The following is a 15095-nucleotide window of genomic DNA, read 5'->3' on the forward strand; positions in this document are numbered from 1 at the left end:
ACAGGTTCTAGGTGATGGGTCAGACTAAGAGCAGTTCAAAAAGCCCCTTATGAAAGAAATCCAATCAAGGAAGCGTACGTCGCCCGGATTGGCGTCACCGGGGCCCCGCCCTGGAGCCAGGCCTGGGGTTGGGGCTCGCAGGCGAGCGCCTGGTGGCCGGGTCTTTGCCCACGGGACCCGGCCGGGCACAGCCTGAAGGAGCGACGTGGGCCCGCCTTCCCGTAGGCCCACCACCCGCAGGAAGGATCAGAAGGGGCCGGTGCTATGTGGAATGGGTAGCAGTCGTGGGCGGGGGCCCCGACGACCCAAACCCTGGACAACGACTCTGGCTATGGGGACATGGAATGTCACCTCACTGTGGGGGAAAGAGCCTGAGCTAGTGCGGGAGGTTGAGCGGTACCGGCTAGAGATAGTCGGGCTCACCTCCACGCACAGTCTGGGCTCTGGAACCCAACTCCTTGAGAGAGGCTGGACTCTCTTCTACTCTGGAGTTGCCCACGGTGAGAGGCGGCGAGCTGGTGTGGGCTTGCTTATAGCCCCCCAGCTCAGCCGTCATGTGTTGGAGTTCTCCCTGCTGAGTAAGAGGGTCGCTTCCCTGCGCCTTCGGGTTGGGGATAGGTCTCTCACTGTTGTTTCGGCCTACGGGCCGAACAGTAGCGTAGAGTACCCGGCCTTCTTGGAGTCCCTGGGAGGGGTACTGGAAAGTGCTCCAACCGGTTCTGCTGGGGGACTTCAATGCTCACGTGGGCAGCGACAGTGACACCTGGAGGGGTGTGATTGGGAGGAACGGCCTCCCCGATCTGAACCCGAGTGGTGTTCTGTTATTGGATTTCTGTGCTAGTCACAGTTTGTCCATAACAAACACCATGTTCAAGCATAAGGGTGTCCATCAGTGCACGTGGCACCAGGACACCCTAGGCCGGAGGTCAATGATCGACTTTGTAGTCGTATCATCTGACCTTCGGCGGTATGTCTTGGACACTCGGGTAAAGAGAGGGGCTGAGCTGTCAACTGATCACCACCTGGTGGCGAGTTGGATTCGCTGGCAGGGGAAGAAGTGGGACAGACTTGGCAGACCCAAACGTACTGTGAGGGTCTGTTGGGAACGTCTGGCGGAACCCGCTGTCAGGGAAGTTTTCAACTCCCACCTCCGGGAGAGCTCCAACCAGATCCCGAGGGAGGTTGGAGACATTGAGTCCGAATGGACCATGTTCTCCACTTCCATTGCTGATGCAGCCGTCCGTAGCTGTGGCCGTAAAGTCGGCGGTGCCTGTCGTGGCGGCAACCCCCGAACCCGGTGGTGGACACCGGAAGTAAGGGATGCCGTCAAGCTGAAGAAGGAGTTCTATCGGGCCTGGTTGGCTCATAGGACTCCTGAGGCAGCTGATGGGTACCGGCAGGCCAAGCGTGCGGCAGCTCGGGCGGTTGTAGAAGCAAAAACTCGGGTCTGGGAGGAGTTCGGGGAGGCCATGGAGGAGGACTACCAGTTGGCCTCGAGGAAATTCTGGCAAACCGTTCGGCGCCTCAGGAGGGGGAAGCAGCTTTCTGTCAACACTGTTTACGGTGGAGGTGGGGAGCTGTTGACCTCGACTGGGGATATTGTCGGGCGGTGGAAGGAATACTTCGAGGATCTCCTCAATCCCTCTGTCATGTTTTCCGTAGAGGAAGCAGAGACTGGGGACTTGGAGGTCGATTCATTCATCACCGGGGCTGAAGTCACTGAGGCAGTTCGCAAGCTCCTCGGTGGCAAAGCGCCGGGGGTGGATGAGATCCGCCCTGAGTACCTCAAGTCTCTGGATGTTGTAGGACTGTCTTGGTTGACACGCCTCTGCAGCATCGCGTGGCAGATGGGGACAGTGCTTCTGGACTGGCAGACTGGGGTGGTGGTCCCTCTTTTTAAAAAGTAGGACCGGAGGGTGTGTTCCAACTATCGGGGATCACACTCCTCAGCCTCCCTGGGAAAGTCTATTCCAGGGTACTGGAGAGGAGAATCCGGCCGATAGTCAAACCCCGGATTCAAGAGGAACAATGCGGTTTTCGTCCTGGCCGTGGAACACTGGACCAGCTCTATACCCTCCACAGGGTGCTTGAGGGTTCATGGGAGTTTGCCCAACCAGTCCACATGTACTTCGTGGACTTGGAGAAGGCATTCGACTGTGTCCCTCGCATCATTCTGTGGGAGGTGCTCCAGGAGTATGGGGTTGGAGGCCCTCTGTTGAGGGCTGTACAGTCCCTGTACAACCGGAGCAGGAGCTTGGTCCGCATTGCCGGCAGTAAGTCGGACCTGTTCCCGGTGCATGTTGGACTCTAGCAGGGCTGCCCTTTGTCACCGGTTCTGTTCATTATTTTTATGGACAGAATTTCTCGGCGCAGCCAGGGGCCGGAGGGGGTTCGGTTCGGGGGCCGGCAGATTTAATCTCTGCTTTTCGCGGATGATGTTGTCTTGTTGGCTACCTCGAGCCAGGACCTTCAGCATGCGCTGGGACGGTTCGCAGCCGAGTGTGAAGCAGCTGGGATGAGAGTCAGCACCTCCAAATCCGAGGCCATGGTTCTCGACCGGAAAAAGGTGGCTTGCTCCCTTCAGGTTGGGGGAGAGTTCCTGCCTCAAGTGGAGGAGTTTAAGTATCTTGGGATCCTGTTCACGAGTGAGGGAAGGATGGAACGTGAGATTGACAGGCGGATTGGTGCAGCGGCAGCAGTAATGTGGTCGCTGTACCGGTCTGTCGTGGTGAAGAAGGAGCTGAGCCGAAAGGCGAAGCTCTCGATTTACCGGTCAATCTACGTTCCTACCCTCACCTATGGTCATGAACTTTGGGTCATGACCGAAGGAACGAGGTCCCGGATACAAGCGGCTGAAATGAGTTTCCTCTGCAGGGTGGCGGGGCACTCCCTTAGAGATAGGGTGAGGAGCTCTGTCACCTGGGAGGAGCTCAGAGTAGAGTCGCTGCTCCTCCACATCGAGAGGAGTCAGCTGAGGTGGCTCGGGCATCTCTATCGGATGCCCCCTGGACGCCTCCCTAGGGAGGTGTTCCAGGCATGTCCCACCGGGAGGAGGCCCCGGGGGAGACCCAGGACACGCTGGGGTGACTATGTCACTCGGCTGGCCTGGGAACGCCTCGGGATCCCCCCGGAAGAGCTGGAGGAAGTGTCCAGGGAGAGGGAAGTCTGGGTGTCCCTGCTCAGACTGCTCCCCCTGCAACCCAGCCCCGGATAAGCGGAAGACAATGGATGGATGGATGGAAAAAATAATTAAATGATATAGAAATCATGTATTTGAATATTTTTGTGCTTTTATTCAGCTTGACTATCAACTTTGACAGCAAGGTTCTAAAAGTTATATAATTTGTATACATATTATATTTAATTTGTGTGTAAATGTTCTAAACAAACAAGTACTGATATGTTTAAATGAGAGGTTGAGAAAATCAAAATTCAAATTCTTCTATTATTGTTATATTTGTACTGTAATAGTCCAAAATTCTGTGAATATGCATATTGCAAAGTTTTAGTAAAATAACATGCCTCATTGCCTCTAGAAACATAAGAAAAAACAGCTTGACAGTAAAATAACACGATATCTCGCTAATGCACTTTGCCCATGACAAGAGAAACATACAGAAACAAACAAACAAAAAAGCCTCTCACACGCTGTGTGATTATAACTTGTGAGAGGTGTGTGTGCAGAGTTGGACGACACAGAGGATGCTCATTGCTCACTTCACTTCGTCAGTCATCTTGCAAGAATATACCGTGCAAAAGCGAGTACGCTGCAAAACCTATTCATCAGACCAGTTGTTTACTGCCTCGGGTCTTCTTCGGTTTCACGAGACTAGCAGTGGCCAGCAGCTTAGCGATTAGCAGCAGGGCACGTCTGGGCACGTCAGGGCAGCGACGGCAGAGTGAGGGCACGTTGTGGATCATGTGAGCGACCAAGGTAGATCTAAATTATTATTATTTTGTTTTATTTATTATTATTTTGGTCCACACAGATGGACTTACACCCCCACCCCACCCCACCCACACACACAAACACACACACACACACACACACACACACACACACACACACACACACACACACACACACACACACACACACACACACTCACCAAAAAAAAAAAAATGTAGAGGACCAACTCAAGGATGGTGAGATAACTAGGGACAGGCATAGTGTGGAGGAAAACAACACAACAGTGGCAACAGCATTGAGACAATATAGCAAAAGGGACACATATATGTAAATGAAATACAAAACAGAATGGGTAGGCCTATAGCAAGAAGTAGGGGACACAAGAGGAAGGAACAAGTTAAACTAAAAAGACTGAGAATTTACCATAGCAACCTTAACAGCACACTTTTCATCATGGGAAAACATCCAACAGGCCTTTGCAATCATGAGACTGTAGAGTGTATTTTCATATCCTGTAGGAAATTTACACAAGAGACGAGTTATGATGACACAGTTACGGAAAATGGGGCAGGTCGAGGACAACATTTAAAATATGTTAGACTGTGGGGACAATGAGCAAGGGAAGAAATGGATTTTCCGTTTTCTAAGAACTACTGGACAGGACAGACAGCTCTAGGGAGATGCTACAGTATCTCCCCTTAATGGTTAAAGATGGAGAGTGAAACCAGAAGATGGCAGTAATGCAACATCGTGGATGCTAGCTGCCGTAAAACCTCAGAGAAGAGGAAGAAGAACAAAAGCAAGAAGAAGACGACGACGAAGAAGAAGCAGCAATAGCAGAACGGCACGTCAACATGGCAGCTGACTGTGATGTAAGTTTACCTAGCTGAGTAACTTTTTGCAGGAGGTCTGCGTAATTGCTTAAACGGGCAGCTCGGAATTGCATATCTTTACATTCTTAACCTCTTTCTTTCTCTTCCAGCCCGAGTCAGAGGTGTTTGAGATCACCGATTTCACCACCGCATCAGAATGGGAACGGTAGGCGTGCAATACTGATTAGAAAAATCCTTCGTTTAGGCTATTATGCATGCGGTTATAATTATTAGATGCGAATAATTAGTACAGCAGCTAGTACGGCACCGCTTTGCTATAATCACACACACACACACACACACACACACACACACACACACACACACACACACACACAGATATTTCGATCGAGTCGGCCAGGGCCATGCTAAGCCGTGATGATATGCCTTTACACGTAAGCCTCAAAGCTTGAGAGGCCCGCAAGCAGGATAGCTGCGCTACGTTCCTTATTTGTGGCAGGGCCGGCCATGGCCAACCCGTGATGGCTTCCTCCCACCAGCTGTACCGTCGGCAGCCAAAGTCTTGCTGAAGACTAGAAAGAGCGTTTTTTTTTTTTTTTTTTTTTCACTTTTGCAGCTACCCAAATCACGCTTTGGAGTTCAGTTTCACTCCTCTGTCCTGTTTTTACTTTGAGGAATCTGCCTTAGGTTATTTTAATGTGTATACATTGATTTTAGCCATATTGGAGCTGGGTCAAGTTATTAATAGAAAGCTAAGCTTTCCAGCTGTTGCTGCTTCACATTAATTCTTTTCCTCTTGCAAACCTCCTGGAGGTCATTGTGAGGAAATGTACAATCTTAGCAGTACTAACCAGCTCCGTTCTTTGTACATGGATAATTGAGTCATTTAGGTTGGAATGTTGTTGATTTGACATTAGTCTGGATCTTTTGGTTCTTCAAAACTGGTTCAAAATTAATCTGGAGCTGTTGTCAGAGTGACAAAAAGTCAGACAGGAATGACCTATGGCGCTCTGTGGTGCATCTTGGGGGGCTGAGTCTTACACTTAATTGCTTGTCCAGCAAGTCATGGAGTGGGTGGGAAACATTGTCCAGAACTTGGACAGCGTCCTCCTCTCTGACACTGCTTCCAGAGAGTCCAGCTCCACCCCCACAACATCACTGGCCTTGCAAATCAGTTTGTTGCATCTGTTGGCATTTGCAGCCCTCAACCTGCTGCCCCAGCACACAACAGCAAACAAGATATCACTGGCCACTACAGACTCAAAACATCCTCAACTCCCAGTCTGGGCAGGTAGGAAACAACGTAGAAAAGAGCTGAAAGTGCAAAGACCGAGAGCAACTGCAATAAGCAGCCCCCCTGGTGGACGCTTGTCCACAATTCCAATATCAAATGATGGAGACCTGTCATGGCTTTGTTAACACAGTGAGGCTCAGTCAGAATCAGAATTCCTTTTTTGTTCCCCGAGGGGAAATTGTTTTTGTTGCAGTGCTCCTCAAAAGGATAGAATTAGAATCAAATTAGAAAGTTTGGTGGCACAGTGGCACAAGTGGTAACACTGTTGCCTCACAGGTAGAAGGTCCTGGTTCGAATCCCGCTGTGGGAGTTGGTGGCGTGTCCTCCACCATGCCTTCAGTGCCTGCTGCTCGAGGAAAAGGGGCCTTTCTGTGTGGAGTTTGCATGTTCTCCCCGTGCTCACCTGGGGTATCCTCCATAAAAATACCCCCACTAAAAACATGCAAGAAGATCACCACCTGACCAATGGTGACGAAGAGAGTTGGGTCCCCGGGCGCCACTGTCGGCTGGCAGCCCACCGCTCCTGGTCTGTCGCAGAGGAAGGACGACCAGGATGGGTCAAATGCGGAGGAATTACTTTCACGAGAAGAATGGCGTGAAGCATGTAGTGTGCAACATGATGTGGGATGTGATAATAAAAAGTACGATTCTTCTATTCTTCTTCTAAAAGAAATAAAAGAGAGAAAAAATAAATATAAAAAGCTAAATGAAAAACTAAATATTCATATTGAGTGGCGCTCGGTCCTCCTGTCCACCTCTTTCACACCTCACCTATTTGCTCATTACACAGCACACACACAAAATCTTTTCAATGCATCTCTTCATGTCACCTGTGCCGTACTACTACTATGGTTCTATGAAGTGGACAATTACTAATATTATTTTATCTTTTCTTCTTCTTCTGGTTGGTTGTCTTTATACATGTGTATTTTGAAGTGCTTATTCATGCTGTTTCTGTGAATGTTTCTTGCTTAGTATTTAAGTATGATGTGTGCAAATGCCATGTATAGCTGGAAAGAAAAAAGTAATTGTATGAAAATGTATCGTTTGTATTGTTGTTGATAAAGATTGAAAATTAAGTTAAATCATTTAATGGAGTAATTATTTCAGCACTATTCAGTTAGCTCATGTCCAGTGTTGTCCTTTTTTAAAGAAAGTGAGTAATGATTGCATGCCACAGTATTATACTGTATATCCAACTAATCCCTGCTGCTGACAGAAAAACTCATTTTATCTATTCAAAGGTTTGTGTCCAGAGTAGAGGAAGTGCTGAATGATTGGAAGCTGATAGGGAATTCTGCAGGAAAGTTGTCCCCTGAGAAGGTATTCTGTTTTCATTATACCTTTAATATTCAACTGAATAATGTCAGAGAACAGTATGTTGCCAATAGGTTCTTCACCTTCACTTTGTTATAATGCTACATTATTTAAACACAGGCTGAATACACCAGTGGCATCTGGGTGGAGAAGTCTCAGGATATTCATTTTGCTGACTTTAAGTTCTACATAACTCACTACTTCCTGAAGCAAGAATGTCAGAAGGACAACGGGAAAGACAAGCTTGAGGAAGGTACAGTGGCTGAATATTCCATAATATGTAGGTTACTTGAATTGAGTTCATGGTGATACCAATGTTTATGCAGTTGCATTTTAACAGTGTTTACAGTTGTACATTCCTGTGTGCTTTGTGTTACATGTTTGTGCATGATACATTTAGAGACAGCATAACCCCTTTCTATAGAGAAAACATAAATCTTAATCCTAAAATTGGTGGAAAAAAAATAAAATTGAATTCATCACTCTCTCAAGAGAGACCTACCGTATTTTCTGGACTATAAGTCACACTTTTTTTCATAGTTTGGCTGGTCCTGCGACTTACAGTCAGGTGAGGTCACAGTTTACAGATTACCGTCTACAGTTGCGTTAGGCCGCTCTAGGCTTGTGACAACTACATGCTGCACCTGCACCTTCAAAAAGAACATCCTACACTGCAGGTTACAAACTGCAGGTAGTAAAATATGCAGCCGAAATTGGTAATTGTGCAGCAGAACGAAAGTTTGGAGTGAGTGAGAAACATGTGAGGGACTGGCGAAAAGCAGAGGTTTCTCTTACTGCAAAGAAAAAAAACAAAGAAAGCTAATCGCGGGCTTAAAGCATGATGGCCAGGGCTGGAGAAACAAGTCCACAGATGGGTGCTTGAACAACGTGCTGCCAGGAGAGGCTTGTCAATGGTGCAGTTACGTCTCCATGCCCAGGCAGTTGCCAATGAGATGAATTTAAATGACTGCCACAGATGGTCATTTTCAAATGGAAAATCATGCCAAAACACGAATCCCTCCCCTTCAAAGTTGTCGTGGCCTTGAATGAGAAAGGGTGGATGAATCAAGAAATGATTAACCTTTGGCTTACAAAGTGCTACACTAAGCTTCCCGATGGCTTCTTTAAAACATGCAAAGCCAGTGATGGTCAGTATGCGAGCGCAAATAACACCACAATTCAAAAATAAAATAAAAGCTTGCAGCTCCATAACTGCCATTATCCCTGGAGGCTTAACCAAAGTACTCCAGCCACTCGACATCTCTGTGAACTGGAGCTTTAAGGCAGCCTTGCGTCACCTGTGGAAGGAGTGGATGGTGGATGGAGAGCACAGCTTCACGGCAACTGGGAGGATGCGTCATGCAACTTTCCAGCAAGTCCTTGGACGGATCGACAAAGCATGGACTTCAGTGATAAACGAAACCATTCTTTCGGGATTCAGAAAGGTCGGAATAACTGGAACTGATGCTGAGTCTGATGACATCCTTGCAGAAGAGGAGACGGTTGTTCAGGAGCGACACTGAGGATGAAGATTTCAATGGATTCAGTGACGTGGAATGAGATTGGGAGCTTGGTGAACTTGCTTGTTGGACTTGCTGGCTTGTTATGTTAATTTAGCATATTCAGCCTCCCAGTTATGTTATCTTTATGCTATTGTATAGCTAATTATCTGTTAACATACCAGACACCTAGTCAGCCAGATGTGTCTGTTGAAGGTCTGTTCTTGTTTTTTTGTGAAATAAAATTTCCCAGGGCTCTCAAGTTTTGAACTGAGTTCAGAGTGAGATTTTGGCGACGGGGCTGGGCTCTGATCTAATAAATGACACATAAATCCGCGACCAGCACATCACTAATTCCTCTACCTGTTCCACTGTTATAAAAAATAGTGGCGCAACTTGGTGGGCGTTATCCCGGTCATTTATTATTTATTTAATGTATTATTTATAATTTTTTAAGAATTTTTATTATTAGTATTTACAAATACAAGGTGTGGCGTGTGAGCGTGTTAACAGGTTGAAATGTGTGTCTCACACCCATAGCGTGAGACATGAGAGCCTCTTCAGTTCCTCTTCATGATGCATTTTTTGACTCATGCGACTTATACTCCAGAGCAACTGGAAAATACGGTATTGTGCCTTAATCACACATAAGGCTGTAAGGGTTTTCAGAAAAGCCAAAAATGTATCTAATTACATCAATGAGTAGTAGTGTTTGCTGAGTGTAATGTGAAATTAAATTTACAGTTGTTGCTTAACCTTTAGTTGGTGGAAAAAGTAGTTTTTTAGTCAGTTGCATTAAAACTTACATTTCACTAGCTGATTTGTTGATTTTTATTTATTTATTTTTTTTTATTGTAGCACACATCTATTCCCATTATTTGTAATTTTCCTTATGTTTGAATTATAGTAAATGTTAAGTGATGACTTTTACAGTTAGGGATGTCCCAATCACGTTTTTTTGCACCCGAGTCCGAGTCATTTGATTTTGAGTATCTGCTGATACCGAGTCCCGATCCGATACTTCTATAAAACATTATGAAACAAACTAAGAGCAAAGAATAAGATCCAGGATGTCCCTTATTTTTATTTATTTATTTATTTTTTTGACCAATGGCTCTTATATTAACATGTAACACTTACACAATTGTGCATGCATGCAATGCAGTGTATTGTAAACTTCTATGAGGTAGCTTGAATTACAATTTCAAGTGAGAACAGAACACAGAAATAAAATAAAATTTTCTTCACATTAGGAATAATGCAATATTAAGTAAGAGATAATGCCTGACGAGGTGTCCATTATCAGAAATGAATGGAAGATGCGGAGCGTCCGACGCGAATGAATGGACTTTGCTTTCATTTCTGATAATGGATACCTTGAATGGTATTATCCCGCTTATACCATGGTCACTTACGAAAGAAATAAATGTTAAATCAATTATTACTACGTCAATGTTGTTTTTTTCCGTTAAAATCAAAGTTTTTCCACAAGAAGCGGTTGAGTGGACTATTTAATATCTCTTGTGACGTCTTGCCAAGGTAACCGGCTCTGGCCACAGAACCTGCAGCTCGGTGGGCCGCAGCTGTTATATTAGGCCTAATCAGTGGAGGGAAGTGAGATGATTGCTTAAAGTTATGTTACGTGATACAAAGTATTATTTCAGAGGGCAAGTGCACCTCTTACTGCTTTTGTGTGTCCTCTACTGTCTTGCCGTTGTGATAAATAAACTGTGAAACAACGTATGTTAACGTATGTTCTGAGTTTCTGTTGCCACGGTTACCAACTAGTGTTTGAGCCAACGCGATTGTTCTCGTCGTTCACTTTGAAATATTTCCACACAGCAGGCATAGTGGCAGCATATCATGCACCTCAGCTTCAAAACAAACTGCTGCGTGCTGCCGTGTTCCGCGCATGCGCTGTTCAGTGGTGTCTGTCACAGACACAGACCCGGCCTGTAAACATTGCTAGTTAATAAATACAATTTTATTCTCATTTATTTTTAATCACTAGCTTATATATTGTTAATGTGATTAAAAATAACAATGAATACCTAAGTATATATATTATTTATCCGATACCTGATCGGGACATAACGTCAGATCCGATCGAGTCTGCAGTCACGTGATCGGAAATTGGGGCCGATCACGTGACTCGGATCGGGACAACCCTAGTTGTAATAGTAGGTATACTAGTAGTAGTAGGTAGGGATGCACCAATCCGCTTTTTTCACCTCTGATACCGATATCTAAGGTTTAGTAATCAGCCGATACCGATCCAGAAAAACAGCGCTGAATTACCCAACAAATGGTATGTTTCATTGTATGGAAAAGACTGGGACCATTCTTTTGTGCATCAGACTTGACTTTATTTCCTGATTTTTTAAAAATTTTTTTTATTTTTTTAAACAAACAGATATAAATGTACTGAGTTATTTATTTAATAACTATGCACTAGTACAACAGTCTCAAACCAGTAGCTTCTCTAGCTTGGTCAAAAAACATGTAAAAAAATATAACAAGTGTAACTGGTTCAGTGAGTGCAATTAGGAATATAAAAGGAACATAAAGTGTGCAACGATCCGTCTCCCACTTGCAATGGTATCACTCAGAGCGCGCTGTGATAGAAGTCCCTTGTTGACAACCAGCTGCATTGTATGTGCAACGCAGCCTAAACTGCTCGCTCTCATGCTGTCCATCACCTTTCACATGTTGCTGGCGTTGTCCCTCAGAATCACGTGGACTTAACGTACGTCAAACATTTCCTTCAGGGTAGCTGCAATCACGTTGCTGGTGTGTGACCCACGGAAGTTTGTAGCATTGCACTGTGTGGCACGTAAATCTCATCCAGCCAGTGAGCAGTTAAACTTAAAAGTGACACGGGACATCCTCTCCGTGATTTTTGTTGCCTGCACACTAATAGGTTTAAAAATTTCACCTCTTTCCGTCATCTCCTTCAAAGTTAGCTGCGTTATACCACCTCCTTTTTGTTTATTCAGTGCAAGGAACTCAGCGTGCTCCCTGGCGTGAAATCTCTGTAGGTGCTTGATTAAGTTGGTCGTGTTATAACTTCATGTTTTACCACCGCTCCTTGGAACATTTACTGTGCAGGTATTGCAAGTAGCCGTTGAGTTTGTAGGCTGAGATAGTTAGAAAAAGTTCCAGATAGCCGATCCTTTTGCTCTAGTTTGAAAATAATGCGGTCTACATTATATACGCTTCAGCACTGTGCGTTGCTTGCGCATGACGCCACTCACAGCACCTACAGCATAGCATTAGACTGAATAGATTGGCCCCTGTGTATCGGGTCCATTGTCACTGATACCCAATCTAGAATTTTCTTCAATATTGGGACCGATACTGATACCAATGTCGGATCGGTGCATCTCTAGTGGTAGGTAATAGGTAGCATGTGAAAGAATGCACATTTGAATTCATCTCTCCAACAGTTATGTTTGATACAACTCTTTATCTTGTGTCTAGATGCTTTCCCCTTGGCAATGCAGGATCTTCTGTGCATGAACAATGACTTCCCTCCTCGAGCCCACTGCCTGGTTCGATGGTGAGTTCAGTTCATTCATTCATTCTGATTTCATGCAATTAGAAACCAGATTATCAGCTATGCTGAAAATCAGGCATGTTTACTTTCAATGGAGTAACCTGGTTGTTGTAAAATCATTTGCATGCAGCAGATCAGCAGGTCACCTTGACCCTGACCTTCTTTTTGAGCATGGCTTACTTTTAAGTGTATTAGAGACATGTCATCTTTCTGTGCCACAGCCAGAAAAATTGCAACAGAGAAATGGCCATGAAAATGTGGATGGGAAATATGGATTGGATGGACACAGCTGCACAAGTTGTTGTATTGACTTACAGGAATAATAACACTGAAACTGACATAGAAAAAAAGCAATGTTGTCTTTATGGCTTCTTTTTGCTTGATCTGATATTACAACCTGACTCAAAAAAAAGTTGAGACACTGTGATATATAAACAAAACAGAATCTACAACAACACTATATTTAATGTTTAATGTCATTTTTGTATTCCTATTCTGATTTTGATGCCAGCAACACATTTCAAAGAAGTTGGGACAAGGACAACAAAAGGCTGCAAAAACTGTAGAATGCTCAAAAAACACCCTTGTGAGATATTCCAGAGGTAAACCGGTTAATTGGTGAGAATGTGATGATTGGGTATGAAATGGATGTCCTCGAGAAGCTTTGTCATTCACAAGCAAGGATGGAGCATGTTTCTCCACTAAGTGAAACATATGATTACATAAAGGACATCTACATAGGCTCAGGAACACTGTAAATCCATCTTTGGCGAACACATTTTATTTGCAACAGATTGCATTCTGTTTTTATTTACCTTTTACACAGAGTTCCAACTTTTGTGTCAGGGTTGTACGACTGCATAGAGAGACAAGAAATGCAAGGAGAGAGAGGGGGCGATGACATGGCAGACCTTGTTGGCAGAAATGGAACCTGAAACATGTGGTTGTATTCTATGTGTTTTATCAACTCAGTCACCAGGATACGTCATAAAAATGTTATGCTAATTGCACCTAGCAGTGTTATCACAGCTTCATTGTTGTTTGAGCATGAAGTTGGTAAGACAGCACATTGTTCACCACTGAACTACAATTGGTTGGGGCAAAATGACAAAATAACCCTTCCAATCAGAAAACGGCTAACATGACCACTGTTATCAGGGTATATTTTCCCTTTATGTCCATTAAAACCATGGCTAATGGCTATGTTCATTGAAATTAGTACATCAAGTGTATCATTAAAGACTGTATTAAGTTGATATAAACTGTGACTAAGTATAGGCAGAAAGATAGTGAAGTGGAGAAAAATGTAATGCTGATGTTCTGTCTTGTATGTAACTGTGTCTGTGGTGACAGGTATGGTATACGGGAGTTTGTGGTCATCATCCCTGGAACCAACTGTGAGGCCATCATTAGCGAGTCCAAATGCAATCTACTTCTCAGCTCCATCTCCATTTCTTTGGCCAACACTGGCTGGTGAGTCCTCTTCATCACTCAAAACAGTGATCTTCATAAATGTTTTTGGCAGTTTTCTGTGTTCTCCAATGTGGGAGGAGGAGCTGAACTTAAGTAATTGTTAAAGGCATTAACATTGCAAATCTGGGTATGGCATACTAAATATAATGTGTCATCACAATAATATAATTATTTGTTGTTTTGTTTTCTGAAAGTTTTTGCTTTGTTTGTGACAAATTGCAAAGGAAATTTAAATTTTAAATCTTATCAAATTAATTACAGCTCTGAATGGCCTGTATGTATTGGCCAGAAGCATATATTGTAAGAGCCCTATTTTGAACATCCAAGCACAATGACAAGCATAAAGCAGTAGGATTTTGGCATTTTTATGCTTATTCTGTTGTGGTCAGCTTCTCCAAGCTTGCCTGTTGATTTGGTTTTTCAAAATCAACCACTGGACAACGTGATAATTAGTAGTGCTGTCAAAAATATTGCGTTAATGCAAATCAATTTTAACAGCGTCATTTTTTATCGCAAGATTAACGTTCTTTGTGACCTAGTTAACTTGTAGTTTTTTAATAAGCTGTGGCCACTGCTAGTAACGTAACAAAAACTACAGGATCTGGTTGTAAACTGGAAACAAAACAATAGGCATGCCCCACGTACGTGTTTGGTCTTGCCTGCTTGCTAGCTGTAAAAAAGTAGCCTACCAGTTTGTGTGGATGTCAAGCGCGAAACGCTGAAATGTATGCGAACAAGATTCTGAATGGAAAGTTTAGTTTCAAAAAGTTGCCAGATGGGTCGGCCGACAAGACCAAAGTTATCTTTGTGTATTGTCGGTGTGAACTGAATTATCAACGTAGCACATCCAGTCTGAAATACCACTTGATGGCCAAACACACAGCGAATGCGAATTCTCTGCCGCCTCCGTGTCAACACCAGGCAACAAAGGATGACAGAGGCATATGGATGCTGTTATGTTCAAAGGAAACTCAAGAAAGGAAAGTTTAAGCCATGGTTTAACTGCACTATAGCCTGAGTCCTAGTTTACAATGGTGTGCACTTTGTAACTTTATCTTGTATCACCTTGTTTTGATCCATTAGAAAGGGTTGTTGAAGGGGCTTTTTTGTAAGCAAGTATTTATTTTTTTGTCATCTGTTTATTGACAGCATTAAATTGTGTGAGATATGATCCATTCAAATGTGAATGACTGCTCAAAGTGAGAATGTTAGT

General features: G+C 44.3%; 1 protein-coding gene across 2 annotated transcripts in view; it reads left to right on the top strand.

Annotated features, from left to right (window-relative positions):
* The first annotated feature begins 4692 nt into the window (after window positions 1-4692).
* The window catches only part of rab3gap1 (RAB3 GTPase activating protein subunit 1), a 98518-nt gene continuing 88115 nt past the window's right edge, over window positions 4693-15095 (top strand). For both annotated transcript variants that reach the window (XM_070991155.1, XM_070991156.1), the window contains exons 1-6: window positions 4693-4782; window positions 4893-4948; window positions 7282-7360; window positions 7475-7607; window positions 12334-12412; window positions 13763-13882. In XM_070991155.1, the coding sequence (XP_070847256.1) occupies window positions 4765-4782; window positions 4893-4948; window positions 7282-7360; window positions 7475-7607; window positions 12334-12412; window positions 13763-13882 (485 nt within the window). In that variant the 5' untranslated portion in view covers window positions 4693-4764. The remainder of the gene's footprint in view (window positions 4783-4892; window positions 4949-7281; window positions 7361-7474; window positions 7608-12333; window positions 12413-13762; window positions 13883-15095) is intronic.

This window comes from Chaetodon trifascialis, chromosome 21, assembly GCF_039877785.1.
Source record: "Chaetodon trifascialis isolate fChaTrf1 chromosome 21, fChaTrf1.hap1, whole genome shotgun sequence".
In the NCBI taxonomy this organism is placed as follows: domain Eukaryota; kingdom Metazoa; phylum Chordata; class Actinopteri; order Chaetodontiformes; family Chaetodontidae; genus Chaetodon; species Chaetodon trifascialis.